The sequence below is a fragment of the Cygnus atratus genome, chromosome 18 (assembly GCF_013377495.2).
Source record: "Cygnus atratus isolate AKBS03 ecotype Queensland, Australia chromosome 18, CAtr_DNAZoo_HiC_assembly, whole genome shotgun sequence".
NCBI classification, from domain to species: domain Eukaryota; kingdom Metazoa; phylum Chordata; class Aves; order Anseriformes; family Anatidae; genus Cygnus; species Cygnus atratus.
In genome coordinates, this window is record NC_066379.1 from 12,410,706 (window position 1) to 12,425,521 (window position 14,816).

The window sequence follows — 14,816 nt, forward strand, 5'->3', positions numbered from 1 at the left end:
CGCTCCTCGGCAGGGCTGCGCCAATCCCCCGGCCCCGCCGTTGACGGGCAGCCGGGCCCGGGAGGCGCCGCCTCCCTGACGTCTCGCTCCGGGATTTGCACGGGTTGCGGTGCCGCGGCGGCCGCCGCTCAGTGTCTGTCGGGCCGGCGGCGGGAGCTGCCGGAGCCGGAGCTCGGCTCGGCTGCAGCTGGCAGCGCGGACGCCCGGCCCGGCCCGGCCCGGCCCGGCCCCTCCCGGGCGCAGCATGGAGCTGCCGGCGGTGGGGGAGCACGTCTTCGCCGTGGAGAGCATCGAGAAGAAGCGGATCCGAAAGGTGAGGAGGGAGGGAGGGAAGGAAGGAGGGAGGGAGGGAGGGGGCGGCGGGAGGTGGCCGGGGGGCAGCGGGGCCAGCTGACGCCGTGTCTTTGCCTCCCGCGCTCCGCAGGGCAGAGTGGAGTACCTGGTGAAATGGAGGGGCTGGTCGCCCAAGTGAGTACCGAGCGGCGGCGGGGCAGGGGCGGCAGGCAGGGGGCTGCCGGCCCGGCCCGCCCGTGGGGCTCCCCCGGCCCCGCCGCGCTCCGCGCCCCGGCGAGGCCCCGGCGAGGGCGGCGGGAGGCGGCGGCGGGGCCCGGCGGCGGCGGCGGCGGGCGCGGAGCGAGGCAGGCAGGCGGCGGCTGATGTGCACCAGAAAATGGCTCCTTCCCCCTTTCCCTCCTCGGGAGCCAGGCTCCATATTGCAGAAGCGAGCGGGGGGGCAAGGGGGGGGGGGCGGGGGGGGAAGGGGGAATAATCGCCAAAACGAAAGGCGCAGCCCCGCAGCCCCGGGGCGGGCGGGCGGGCGGTGGCGGAGCTGCCCCGGGAGCCGCCGCCGAGGCGGAGGCACCGGCCGCCGGAGCGAGGGCGGCCGCTGAGGGCTGCGGAGTATTTGGGGTTTGCATGACAGTGCCCGGGGGGGGCGGCGGGGGAGGGGGCGCGCTGCTCGCCCGGACTCCGCCGCCGGGTCCCTCCTCCGCGCCGGGGCCGCTTTAATGGGTCCAGGAAAGGGGATTTGGAAAATTTCATCATGACATGCTTAGAATTCCTCCGGAATAATAACTGCGCTAAATAAACAGTTCCGTCCCCGTGCCCCCCCCCCACCCCTCCCTCCCCCGCCCATCCCCCTCCCCGGGGACCCGGGCCCTGGGCGCGAGCCCCGAAACGGGCCCGGGGCGCCGGCAGGGACCGGCCCCGGCCGCTGCGCCCCTGCCCGGGACCCCGGCCCCCGCCCGGCGGTCCCCGCGGCTGACGGCTGCCCTTCTCCCCTCCCGCAAGATACAACACGTGGGAGCCCGAGGAGAACATCCTGGACCCCCGGCTGCTGATCGCCTTCCAGAACAGGTGAGCCGCGGGGGGGGGGGCTCGGCGCCGGCCGGGGGGGGGCTGCGGGCACCCGCGCCCCGTGCCCGCCCGTGCAATTGCAGATGCGTCACGGAGCCGACCGGGGGCCGCGGCAGGGGCGGGCAGCGGCGGGCGCGGGACGGGCCCGGGGGCGCGGCCCCGGCGGGGCGGGCGGCGCGGGGCCGCCGGGAGCCGCCTCCGGTTCAAGGTCCCCCGCGCCGCGCCCCCCCCACGCCGCGCCTTGCGCTCCTGCCTGCCCGGGGATTTGATGCCTGCGAGTGAAGGAGGCGGCGCTGCTGCTGCTGCTGCTGCGCTTGAACTGGCTTTTTTTTTCTTTTTTTTTTTTTTTTCTTTCCGTGCATTTATTTCCTGTAGTATTTTGGCGCAAACTGTAAACTTCAGCCCCTCGCTGCGGCGGGGGGAGGCGGCAGCGGGGAAGTCGCCTCGCGAGGCGCGTCCTGCCCCAGCAGCCCGGCCGTGCCCCCGTCCCGCCGCATCCTGCAGGACCCCGTGCAGTGCCCCTGCACCTGCAGATCCCGGTCCCCCCCCTCCCCTTCACACCCACCCGCTGCGCCCATATGGGGTCCTTGGCACGGCAGGGGCTGCAGGCGTGGGGCACAGGTGGGCACGTCCTGGGGGTCTGAGGGGGCTGCGGGCCTCACCCTGACTCTCTGTTCCTGCAGGGAGCGGCAGGAGCAGCTGATGGGATACCGCAAGCGGGGGCCCAAGCCAAAGCCGCTCGTCATGCAGGTAAGTGCAGGGGGGAGCCCAGCCCCGCGCTCCCGGGCAGCCTGTTTGCAGTGCCACGCGTCCCCAGGGAGCCGCTTTCAGCGGGTTTCATCATGCAGAGGAGCCGTTGTGTGCAGCCCGGCGCTCGGCAGTGCCGTGGGGACGCGTGTCCCCAGCGCTGAGCTCATCAGGAGCTCCCAGCCCCAGGGGTGGACGATGCAGCCCCCACCCCTCCCCGGGGCTGCAGGGCAGACCCACGGCACCGGCAGCTGGGCGGCATTAGCAGGCCGCTCGCAAGCTGTGCAGCAGCAGCCCTGTTTGGTCCCCGTTCCCAGACAGCTGATTGAAGGGTGCTTTTCTTCTTTTCATTGCTTCATTAATCTGGAGCAATGCACGGCCTGTAAGTGGGAGCGGGCTGGGGCTCTGCGGCGCACCGAGCGTGCCGCGCTGCAGCCCGGCGAGCGGAGCCGCGGGAGGGGCGGGCGCTGCACGGCAGCCCCCGGTGCCTGCTGGAGCACCGGGGCCCTGCTCCGGGGCCCTGGCTGACCTCAGCCCTTGGCTTTGCATTGCAGCTTCCCTCCTTCGCCCGCCGCTCGAACATCCTGACGGGGCTGCAGGACCCTGTCGTGGACACCAGGCCAAAGCTGGACCTCGGCTCCTCTGGCAAGAGCCAGCAGCACCAGTATGAACTCAACAGCAAGAAGCACCACCAGTACCAGCCCAATGGCAAGGAGAGCAGCATGAAGCACCAGTCCCACAGCAAAGGCAAGTATTACTACCAGCTGAACAGCAAGAAGCACCACCACTACCAGCCGGACCCCAAGATGTACGAGCCCCATTACCAGCCCAGCAGCAAGGAGCCGCAGAGCCAGGCCTGCTTGGACAGTAACAAGAGCCCCTTGGTCGCCCATCCGGACAAGTGGGCGCACGGCCCGGCCAAAAACTTGCTGGGCCCAGTCAAGAACCTCTCTGCCGAGAGCAAGAACGGGGCTGAGAAGAACCTGTCCAGTGGTACCGGGCCCCCCCCTCGGGACAGGGTGACGAGCAACGGCCTCGGGGGCAAGATGAAAATCGTCAAGAACAAAAACAAGAATGGGCGCATCGTGATCGTCATGAGCAAGTACATGGAGAACGGCATGCAGGCGGTGAAGATCAAGTCCGGGGAGCCACCCCGGAAGCGGGCCACGGAGGAGAGGACTCCTAAGAAGGGTGGGGAAGAGAAGCTGGAGGCTTGGAGGAAGCCGGGGGAGGAGAGAGTGGTGGGCAGCAATGCCCTGAGCGCTGCAGAGGCCGAGGGCAGGCAGCCCCCCGCGGAGCTGGAGGAGAGCCCCAGGAAACCTCCCCCGGCCAAGGAGCTGCCCCTTCCTCCAGCGGAGCAGCCCCTGCAGCTCACCACCAAGCCGGACCTCGTGCCCTGGTCCCTGAGCCCCGGGCGGGAGCACAGCCCGTCCTCCATGGGACTGAACCTCTCCACCCCGGGTGCCCGCAAGCGCTGCCTGTCGGAGCCGCACGGGGACCGGGAGCCAGGCAAGAAGCGCCTGACGTCCCGGAGCATCAGTGCCCCCACCTGCCTCAGCCCTCCTGGCCCTGAGCGGCCGGAGGTGCCCGCCGCTGCCCAGCCAGAGGTCATCCTGCTGGATTCGGACCTGGACGAGCCCATAGACTTGCGCTGCGTGAAGCCGCGGGCGGAGGGCGAGCCGGCCCTGGCGCAGGTGAAGCCGGAGGTGCCACCGGTACCGGCTGAGAAGCCGGCTGCGGAGCCGCCGCAGCCCCGGGAGGCTGCGGAGGAGGAGGAGGAGGCCGAGTCCCTGCAGGAATTCAAGCCCTTCTTTGGGAATATAATTATCACAGACGTGACCGCAAACTGCCTGACCGTGACCTTCAAGGAGTATGTGACGGTGTGAGGTGGCCAGTGGCTGCTCCCCATGGGAGCCGCCTGCCTGCCCCAGGGCCGCCGGCCCCACCGCCTCCCTCCAAGGTACTGGTGCCCCCTCCCCGGAGCCCGCGCGGGGCGGCAGAGCCTGCCCTGGCTGCGGGGACACCGGGGCGCGGCGCGGTGGCCGTCCCTGCCACGCGGGGTGTCCTCTGCTGCTGCTCCCGCCCCGGGTCGTGGGGCTGCCGCTGGGACCTGCAAGCGCCGGGACTGGCGAGGATGGGGCCTGCCAGTTACTCAGAGTTATAGTATTATATTTTAACAGTGCTAATTTGTCGAGTGATTCTTGCTCCCGTTTGTACGTGGTGTTATTGAAATGTATTGTTTGAGCTGAAAGCTGGTCGCCCTCCGACCGTGCTAATATATTTATTTGTAGGTATTTATATAATGAAATATAAAGCCTAGATTTATGGAGTCCCTAGATCACCTTATAAACTATATCAAACGAATATTTTCTGTTTTCCTTTTTAACCATTCAGCATTTGTTAGTCTCGTCCCCTTGCCCTCCTTACGACCCGCAGGACCATCCCTGGTATATATTTTTTGATACTGTACACGTGGTGTTTCTATGTGCAAAAAAAAAATCGTTATCTAAAGCTAAACAAGCTATTATAGAAATTGCTGCTATTAGAAATGTCTAAACTATAAGCTTCCAATTATTAATTGCTTGAATGTAAATATTAAATGGAGATGTTGAAAGTGCATTTGATGTTCTGCAGCTAGTGTAGATCGGATTGCAAAGCCCAGCTGCTCGTAGGTGGAGCGCGAGCTGCCAGCAGCGCTTCCTGGTCCGAGGGCTGTGTCATGGGGGGAGAAATGTATCATGCAATCATTGCAAAGGACTATAAACCTTTACAAAAACTACAAGGATCTGGAGTGCATTTGTTACTGCATACAAACAGCACGGCAGCTTGCCTGGGGGGGCAGGCCGTGCCTGGGGGGCCCTGGTGCAGGCACTCGCAGGTTAACATCAGGTCCGAGGCACAGCGCTGGCTTCGTCTCTCACAGGACAGGAGCAGCGCGTCAAATAGCTCCGACTTTTCCCCAAAAGCATGGAGATGAGTGCTTGCAGCCTGTGGTACGTAAAGGGCACCCTGTTTTCTCCTGGTGCCCCCCAGGAGGACCACGAGGCCTCAGGAGCACGTGGCTCAGTGTCTGGCTTGGTGCTGGGCTTCCCTCCCTGCCAGCGGGGCAGGGGGAGGCCTGTGCTGTGCCAAGGCAAAAGGGGCTGTGCGGGACTTGCAGCAGCAAATCTGCAAGGCTTCTGGAAATGTGGGCCAGGAAGGCGGCTGCAGGGATGGGCGGGCACTAGCTGTTAGCCTGACGGTGCCACTCCAGCTGAATTATCCCCAGCTTTGGGCAGGGTCGTGATTAGATGAGGAACTGAACTCCAGAAAGCAGGATGGTCCAGATTTCATAAGTAGGCCTGCAGGCATCTCTGAACTAGATTAACAGTTGCTGGAGTCCACTGAAAATACAGTACAGGGCTAACACTTTACAAAATGGCAACGTCTGCATGAGGTACAGTGCATGGTCTGCAGCCTCGTCCTGCTCCCACCCCACCAGGGCTCCTCCTTACAGCGTCTCCGGGCAGGGTCGGGTGTTCGTGGGGACACTTTCCTCTGAACTTTGTGCTTGCAGATGTGGTGTGGTGGCCCTGCTCGTCTTAGGCTGTTGCTTGAAGTTGATTTGGAGGAACAGCGACTGTTCAGCTTGTGGATGCCATTTTCTCTAGCTTGGACAGCCATTGAGGTCCGTGTGGAAGTGGAACGATCGTGAATGTAGGCACCGCTGCTGAGATGTTATGTCAGTTCGGTCTGCTCTTCTGCGTGCTCTTGTGGTGGTGGAAATGGCTTCTGGGAGCTTACACCATAAAAACAGTTTCATCATGGCTATTTTGTTAAACTTCCAAGTGCGGGCAAGGTCAAAACTCGCATCTGGGTTCATCTTGTTTCAGTTGATGTTTCAAAGTCAATGGAAACTCATGCAATAGTGTTTTGAGATTTTCACCCGCCTCCATGGAGAGGACTGGGGACCCCAGAATCTCATCATGTGCACGCAGACAGCAAGTGGAAATAGGTGAGCTGTGATTAAAATCAGCATTTTGCCTGTTAGCTGTGCTGAATCTTAAGAGGGCTTTGATCAGCACCACACGTCGCCAGGAGGGCGCGAGGGCCGGGCAGAGGCAGCGGCGCTGGGGCTGGTGGAGCGCAGGCGTCGGGGCAGGAGCCCGCAGGGTGCGCGGGCGAGCCCCGCACGGGGCCGGCTTGGTCGGAGGCATCTCCCTGCCATCCCAGCCTAGCTGGCAGAGCAGACAATCAGAAGAGTGATGCATTTCCCTTGATTAATTAAGCTAATGGTTATCTGAAAACAAAAATGGCATGGAAGAGGAGACGCATGCTCAGAATGCAAAATGTGATTTATGAAAGAGGAAGTGCTGCTCGACAGACAGCGGCAGGAGCCAGTCCAGCAGCAGGGGCTGGGCAGGCGGGCTCTCTTCTGGGGCAGCTTGTGTGCAGAAGGAGAACTTTGCTTTACCCAGACAAAGGTAGATGAAACCAAAGAGGTTTCTCACAACTACTAGGATGTGTCTTCTAAACGCGGGCTTGCAAACGCCCAGCCACAGCCTGAGCATCGCTGCTTCTCTCACAAGCAGCTCCCTTCTCTAGAGTGCAGGTGTGTGAGACTCGGCAGCTAACAACTGTTTGCAGGTCTACGGTTAGCTTTACTCATTAACATTCAAACAAAAGGATTGTACTGCGTTTACCAGTTTTTAAGGAAATAATGTTCCTCTGAGTGTGAGCTCTCTGCAGCTTCCCTTCCCTACACCCACCACTGCTCCATTAGCTGTAGAAGCACCTAAAATATTGTCTCTGTTGGCAGTAGCTGTGGTTTGTTTGAGGCACCATTTCCCGGAAACCACATAGCCAGATATTTCTTAGTTTAATAGTTTGATCATGTTTATCACAACTCCAGCAGCTTCCTGTGCATTGAAAGGTGTGATAAGTAGTTACTGGTTTAAAAGATACGCTCTCCACTTGGTTTGTGCCAATTGGCTGAGAAAGATGAGTGTTGAGGATATAAATTACTTATTCATGCTGCTCTCTTGCCATATTAAGTGCATCAAACCTAAATGTCTGTTACTGAGAAAATTAATGGGAGGTCCGCTATGACTTCCAATGGTTATCAAAGCAATCCAGGATGAGATGGAGCATCACCACTCTCCATTAGGAAGACTGGTGTGTGCTACATTTAATGTATTTCCCAGGAACGCGTTAACCTCTGTTTGGTTTGGATTTATTCCAGAGAAACATTTGCTGATTTAAAAGGAGAATTTGTATTCGTATTTGAGCTCTTCTAAAAGGGTCTGATGCATCCGTCTATACATGGCCACTGCAGCTCTGAGACTGTAAATTCGCGCTGTAAAGCTGGTTTCACATTCTTCCCTCCCCGGCGGTGGTGAGACCTGTGCTGGCTCCAGCACCGCTGTTTGTGTCAGGCCGCCTGCCTTCCCTCCCTGGCTCTGTCGCTGGCTGCACGGGCAAGAGGGTACACCCTGGGGCTGAGGATGCTGTCGAGGAGCAGGATGTTAAATAAACAGGCGACGTGGATCTTGCCTGTTTTACTCAAAAGAAGAAATGGCCTCGCGGGGACTGGGAGACTTCCAGATCTGAACCGGGAATGGCAGAGGGATTTCCCCCCAGAGAAGGGAGCAGGGGTGTGAGGGTTGTGGGGAGGTGGAGAATTTCCCAGGCAGGCAATGCACTCTGTGCTTTTGCTCCTGGGGTGAGCTTCTCCAGGCATTTTCTGGGGTTTTCCCTGTATTTTTCCCATCCCCTGTCATTTTGCTATGCGATGTGGTGAGCTGACTGTGTGACTCCACTGCCGTGTGCAGTGACCCCGGTATCTCTCCCCTGCCGGAGGAGCTGGCAACAAGGTAAAGTATTCATGGTCACGCTGGGGAAAAAACAAGCCCGCTGTTGTGGCTGCATGTTTTCCAGGCCAGTCCCCTCCAGCAGAGCGTGGGCTGCACAGCGTGGCCTTGCACGTGTTGGCTGCCATCAACTGTTTTAAGTAAAGCTGTATCTAATCGGACCGAGTGCTCTGACCCAGGGTAAAGCCTTCAAAGCCCTCCAGGTTTGATCTGGCAGCAAGGCTTGCAGCGGGCGGATTTTGCCCCGTGTTACTGCATTTTCTGTGGGGTGGGTGCCCCTCGGCCCAGCAGAGGGCTGTGAATGATGGTGGCCAAAATACAGCCCCCACACGAGGGGGACACGAGCTGGGCAGTGTGGGGTCCCCAGTTCCTGCCCCGTCCACTGGCCCCCTCGCCTCTCCCAGCCTGTGGGGCCACCCCTGGCTGAGCAGTTGCAAATGCCTTGCAGTAGGAAATCCTCAGTCTCCTCCACAGATAAGATCATTTGGATTCAGCCCAGATTCGTACAAGATCCGTGTCGGGAAGAGACGACCACAAGGACACTGCTCTGTTTACATTTTCACCAGAAGAGGAAAAAGGCTCCGTAGGGACAGGCACTGCCCAAGCTGGCCCCAAACGCGCCCAGGACCTCAGTGAGCGGCTCTGGGGGTTCCTCTGCCAGGGAAACGCTCCTGTCTGCGCCGTGACGTGGGCAGAATTCAGTTAAACGCAAAACAAAGCAGGCACGCTCGCTAATGAGGTGTCTGCCACCAGCGCTATCCGAGCTCGACGCGGCTCTGCAGCAGAGCCCTGGCTTCGGCAGCACGGGGGCAGAAAAGGGGAGCGGTGGGACAGCGAGGTGTGCGTCCGGGCAGAGAGGATGGGGCTCGGCGCTGGGGTCCCCACCCAGTGCTGCCGGGGGGTCCCTGCCTGCCGGGTGGGGGACACGATGGGGAAGGAGGCTGAGGAAGGATGGTCCTGGCTGAGCTTCTGCTCCTAGGAGCCGTGCCGGGGGCTGTGCCGGCGTGGGAAGCCTTGTGAGCGCTGAAGTGGTGTTAGCGCGTGGTGGACCTCTGGGTGCAAACGGGCGAGAAGCGGCTGTCTCAGTAATAAGGACAGTCGGGGGCAGGTGCTGGCGGGGGTGATGGTAGGCGGGGATCTCCTCTCCCCTGGGACCCATCAGTGCCTCCCTTCAGCAGGCCAAGACCCCCAGTCACCCGGGGAGCCGTTTGCCAGCACCCACTGAAGTCATTTCTCAGCGTGAGCCGTCAGCTCAGCTGACACCTTGATGTAGTTTAAAGTAAACTGCAAACATGAAGATTTATTTTTATCGAAGGAGCAGGCATATAAACCATGCTGTGCGACACAGCGCAGCCTGGTAGGAAGCGCCCTGAATTTCAGGAGTTGTGACTTCGGCATGCTTGGCCATGCGTTGTCCCTTGCTGGCCCTGCTGATAGCGGGCACGGGTTGTTTAGGGGGTGAGCAGGGAAGGAAACTTAACCACCAACTGCCAGACCCCTGGGGTCTCCATCGAACACCAGCACCCCCTGTGCAAGGGGCAGCCCCGGCACCGTTTGGAGCGGCGGTTCCTGACCTGGGCAAGCTGCTGAGGTACGGCACGGCCAGCGTTGGAGGCTCTGTGCCCCAGAGAGGCAATGGGAAGGGAGGCGCGGCTGCACCCCTGCTCTCCGTGGGCTGTAAAACACTGCCATGGCCCCAGAGGGGATGCAGCTTCTGTGGCATGGGCATGCCAGGCAGAATTGCTTAGTTTGAGGTAAGAAAGGGAATAACCTAAACCTTTCAGAAGTGTTGCTGTTGTACTGCAGCATCCAGGGCAGAAAAATGCCACTGATACAGAAAGTAAATTAAACAGACTTAGTTATTATTATAAAATGCATTAACAGGCAGTGTGAACGGAGGGTCTGAACCTTTAACAAATGTGTATTTAACATTGGGCATGAAGACTGTGCTGAGCAGGAGTTACTGCACTGGTGTGAAGCCACATCTCCTTGTCTCCTGGAGCTATTGGATGCTCATCTTCATCTGCAGCAGGGACAAGACCAAGATTTATATCACAAGGAAACAAGGCATTCAGGAACAGCCCTGAGAAGAGCCACAGCTAGCTCTTCCAGGAGCTCCCTGTCCCACCTGGAGCTGCACCACAAGAGGGGCCCTGGGCCAGCCTCGGTTGCTCCCTTCCCCTCTTGCTGCGCAGCACAGGGAGCGCATTTCTCTCATGAAACACAAGAATAGGAAAACCAAGATGACTCAGACTTCAAAAGTTACCTCTTGGCTGAAACTAAAGATGGAAAATTGCAGACCACAAGCTGGTCTGAGAGAGTTGTGAGCACCAGAGGCTGATGTGGAAAGTAGGACTCAGCATTTCCCTTCTGTCAGGTGCTGGCAGTGGCTGGTGAGCGCGGCATGCACCAGCCCCAGGGCAGGCAGGCGGGACGCAGCCGGGCGATGCTCCACGGTGCCATGCTGCACCAGGCCAGCCTCCCCAGGGCCCACGTGGGGATCACCAGCCCCGAGGCAGGAATGGCTCCAAGCAGCATGACAGACTGCAAAGCTCTCCTCGGGACCCGGGCACACATGGCCCGTGCTGCAGAAAGGTCCGGCCTCTGCAGGAAAGAAAGATGAGCGTGCGGCGTGTGGGCTCTGTCATGCTGCCAGGGCCACCCCCAAAAAAGCTGGGGATGGGGAACGCAGTGCTGCACCAGGGAACCTGCTCCGGAGGGGGCTCCCCTGGGCTGTGTGGGTCCTGTTGGGGCACCAGGAGCCCCTGTGCTGCCCCCGCTACGGTGCTGGGCAGGGCAGGTGGTGCTGGTGGCCCACGAGGAGATCCCGGAGATGCCCCTTGTGTAAGTCTGGGCATTGGGATTTCAGAGGCTGAGGGCTGGGAGGGTTCTCTATCTCTCAGCAATGAATTTCTGTTACCTGCCCTGATATTTCTGTCTCCTGCTTTCTGAGAGGAGGATGCCTGTTCGCATGGCTGCTGCAATAGAGGGGAATGCACTTTGCACATCACCGTCCATGGAGCTGTTCAGAGCTCCCAGTATTAGTGCCTTGAGGAAAGAAACCATTTATATTTTGGATTAAAAAAAATTAGAGCATTGGGTTCTTTTAATTGCCCAAGACGAACTTTGGAGAGGGATGGTTTTTTTAGGCATCATGGAGCCAACAAAGCACCTGAAAGCACAAAATAAATGTTAATTTTCACATATGTCAGCAATTCCATATGGCTTGAATAAAATACAGGATGAAGCAGTGTCCCTGAATGTACCCATCCATTTGCAGTGCGGTGCAAGCCAGGCTGTCATTTTAACATCAGGAATGTATTTTATAGCCGCTGCCCTCTGTGTCCGATGGGTCCAGCCATGACACTGTCCTTCCTCTGCTTGTTTCCTTTTGGCACATGAAGTCACCAGCGACAGATAAAATAGGGAGATTCATTGTGGGTTGTGCAAAGAAGACGATGTGGTGGCCAGACACCAGAGGTGCCTTGAATCTTCCTGACTGGCTGTTGGAATGATGCCTTATCTTGAGTTTAAGGGCTCAACCTGACCCTGAGCCATTTTTAACCCGAGGTGGGAAGAGCCTGCCCCTGGGTGTCCTTCTCTGCTTTGAACTCGCTGCTTTCACTCACTCCACAGTGTCTCCTCTCCTGTTGTTTTTCATTGCTGTACCTCTGAAACCTGAGGCAGACCCACTTTTTGAGCGTTTGATGCTCTATTTCTTGAAGATGCTTTAACTCTCAGGACTCAGAAATAACTCTTAGCAAATGCAGTGCAGAGAGACCCAACAAGAAGACATCTAATCTAACGTATCACATTTCCATAGTTTGTGCTGCAAGCAGCAATTTGTGGTTCAGCAGCAACGGCTGAGTAGAGACAAGCATTATCACAGGAATTTCTTCCATCTCTCGCCTGAGCGTGTGACAAATAAGTCTTGGCTGTGGCATTGTCTCTTCTGGTTTCAGACTAACAGGCTTAACTCTTTTCTGCTTCCCCGGAAAGGCAATTTTATCGTTGCCGTGTGCACCTTCGTCCCCCCCTTCACTGAGAATTTGCTGCGGGAGGCAGCACCCCGTGCACCTGGCCAGCACAGCACCAAGTGGGAAGGGGCAATAGAAGGAGCCCCGAGGGCGCGGGCTCCGAGAGCAGCCAGCCGAGGCGGCCCAGCGCGGCTCGGCCGAGGGAGCTTTCGGGGAACGGGGGGGTCTGGGGCTGCGTCCCGTGAAGCGCAGAACCCCAAAGGGGCTCCTGCGGGAGGGCGGGGGGGGCCCAGCGGCCGCTTGCTGGGGGTCCCTCGGCTGGCCCGGGACAGGAGGCGCCCGCCCCGCCGGCAGCGGCCCCCCCGGGGGGGCGGACACCAGCCTGGGCAGGGGCTGCTCCTGCAGGCGCCGTGACAGCGGGCGCTGTGTGCCGTGCCGGGCCGTGCCGAGCCGAGCCGTGCCGTGCCGTGCCGTGCCGAGCCGTGCCGGGCCGTGCCGCGCCGAGCCGTGCCGAGCCGTGCCGAGCCGTGCAGTGCCGTGCCGAGCCGAGCCGTGCCGTGCCGAGCCGTGCCGTGCCGTGGCGTGCCGAGCCGGGCCGGGCCGTGCCGTGCCGAGCCGTGCCGAGCCGTGCCGAGCCGTGCAGTGCCGTGCCGAGCCGAGCCGAGCCGTGCCGAGCCGTGCAGTGCCGTGCCGAGCCGAGCCGTGCCGTGCCGAGCCGTGCCGTGCCGTGGCGTGCCGAGCCGGGCCGGGCCGTGCCGTGCCGAGCCGTGCCGAGCCGTGCCGAGCCGTGCCGTGCCGTGCCGTGCCGAGCCGAGCCGTGCCGTGCCGTGCCGAGCCGTGCCGTGCCAAGCCGAGCCGTGCCGTGCCGTGCCGTGCCGTGCAGTGCCGTGCCGTGCCGTGCCGTGCCGTGCCGAGCCGAACCGTGCCGAGCCGTGCCGAGCCGAGACGAGCCGAGCCGTGCCGAGCCGAGCCGTGCAGTGCCGTGCCGTGCCGAGCCGTGCCGAGCCGTGCTGTGCCTTGCCGTGCCGGGCCGGGCCGGGCCGCGGCACGGGGCAGCGGCAAGACCACGGACAACGAGGATTTCCCGTGTTAGCGGGGGAAGTGCAAGGCAGAGCAGGCTGGCGGAATTGCCTCAGTATGGCACTGGTGAGCCCGCTTTCGCGTCTAGCACAGCCTCCGGTATCTCCAAAGAGAGACGGAAACGTTGGAGGGAGCCGGGAAACAGGTAGAGGGATGCCGTGAGGCCGCGGGGAGCCTGAGCGGCAGGAGGCAGCGGGCTGGTTTGGCACCTCAAAGAGCAGGTTAAGGACATTTTGATCAGCCCGTAAGCCTCCGCACGGGGAGGAAATCCGTGGACTCGGATGCGCTTTCATCTAGTAAATGAAGACACAACAGGATCCAGCGGCTGAAGTCCGCAGCAGCAGCAGTGGGGACTGGAATGCGGTGCCATTTTAGCACTGAATGAAAGCCAGCGGCAGAAAAAAATCCAGGTGGAAAGGCAAAAATCTGTGCTGCCTGGCATCTCTGTAAGAGATCTGCTGCCATCCAGCCACTGGCTGTTACGGGCAGGATGCACAGATGCTGGGGATTGGAACCCCCAGGCTGCGGTACGGGGACGGCTCCCCTCGTTCAAGCCTTCCGCCTTCCTCCTCCGGGGCTGTCCCCTCACCACCTTTGACTTTTATAGGATCAATTCCTTCTCTCCGGGGCGTTCTCGTATTGCACAGCCGCCGTGCCCGCACTCCGGGCACCTCCGGGTGGCAGCCGGGGGGTGCGGGCTGCGGGCAGGCTGCGGGGCCCCCCCTCCCCGGGCGATCCCACTCGCGGCCGTGGCGCTGCGTGTCCCCACGCTGCGTGTCGCCGCCATGCGTGGCCAAGGGTCAAATCCCCGCGGCGGGGAAGCGGAGCGGCAGCGGGAGCCCGGCTGGGACAGACGCGGCGCTGTTTGCCGGGGGGCTGCGGGGGGGAAGCCCCCGCTTAGACGTGGGCAGGCAGCCGAGGGGGGGAGGCCCGAAGGTAGGGCTGCGGGGTGGGGTGGGGGGGGATGTTCCCCCGAGGAGAAGCCGGAGCGGATCAGAGCCGAGCTCGGGGACTTGCCCCGGGTCTGTGCAGCACCGGGGACCTCGCAGCGGTCCCGGCGTCGGGGGGAGCCGCAGGGAGAGGCCGGGGGGGTAGGGGGGGGTGGAGGGGGGGCCAGGACAGTCGGGGCGTCCATGGGCCGGTCGGCGGGCGTCCGGCGCTGGGGGCAGGATGAGGCCCCACCTCGGCAAACACAGGGCGAATGGGGGGGGCGCATCCCGCCGCGGGAGGAAACGTCCCACGGTCCCGACAGGAGCGGGAGGAAAACGAAACGGGGACGAGAAAGCCGAGGAGGGTCGAGGCGCGGGGTGGTGCGGGCGGCTGGCGGCCCGGCGGCGCCCGGGCTGCCCAGCCCGGTTCGGCCCGGTTCGGCCCGGCCGGCCGGGGGCGGCGCGGCGCTCACACCTGCATTGCAGCAGTGGCGGGCGGCGGAGCGCTCCCGGGCCGCCGGGCTGGGCTCTCCGCGCAGCGCTGCATTGCAGCACTGCAGGAGCCCCCTCCTTCCCCGCGCCCTTCTCCTCCCGCCGCCGCCGTTCGGCTCCGGGAGCGCAGCCCGGGGCGCGAGACGGCCCCGCCACGCTCCGCTCCTGCTCGCACGGGTCACCGGGCCGTGCAACGACCGAGCCGTCCCGGGAACGCCGCCGTGGGGCGGGGGACACGCAGCGACCGTGCTGTGCCCCCTGCCGACCGGGGAGGTGTCTGTCACCGGTTACCGATGGACCCCGCGCCAGTGGAGGGAGCGGCCCGTCCCGTCGGGGCAGCCGCCGTCCCGCCCGCCTGTCCCCGAGCCCCCGGCGCGGCCCCAGCG

The 14,816-nt window shown here is 61.8% G+C and overlaps 1 protein-coding gene across 1 annotated transcript; it reads left to right on the forward strand.

The window, feature by feature from the left end:
• Nucleotides 1-39: 39 nt before the first annotated feature.
• CBX4 (chromobox 4) lies at nucleotides 40-4,885 on the forward strand. Its single transcript, XM_035568675.1, has 5 exons — nucleotides 40-313; nucleotides 425-468; nucleotides 1,291-1,356; nucleotides 2,040-2,106; nucleotides 2,658-4,885. Exons 1-5 carry the CDS (start codon nucleotides 245-247, stop codon nucleotides 3,987-3,989), a joined length of 1,578 nt encoding a protein of 525 aa, XP_035424568.1. The 5' UTR covers nucleotides 40-244; the 3' UTR covers nucleotides 3,990-4,885.
• The last annotated feature ends 9,931 nt before the right edge of the window (nucleotides 4,886-14,816 follow it).

Excerpts from the sequence above, each read along its gene's own strand:
- CBX4 (XM_035568675.1), top strand. The coding sequence starts at position 245 with ATGGAGCTGCCGGCGGTGGGGGAGCACGTCTTCGCCGTGGAGAGCATC. Across the intron at positions 314-424 it reads AGAAGAAGCGGATCCGAAAG|GGCAGAGTGGAGTACCTGGT; the intron begins GTGAGGAGGGAG and ends CGCGCTCCGCAG. Across the intron at positions 2,107-2,657 it reads CAAAGCCGCTCGTCATGCAG|CTTCCCTCCTTCGCCCGCCG; the intron begins GTAAGTGCAGGG and ends TTTGCATTGCAG.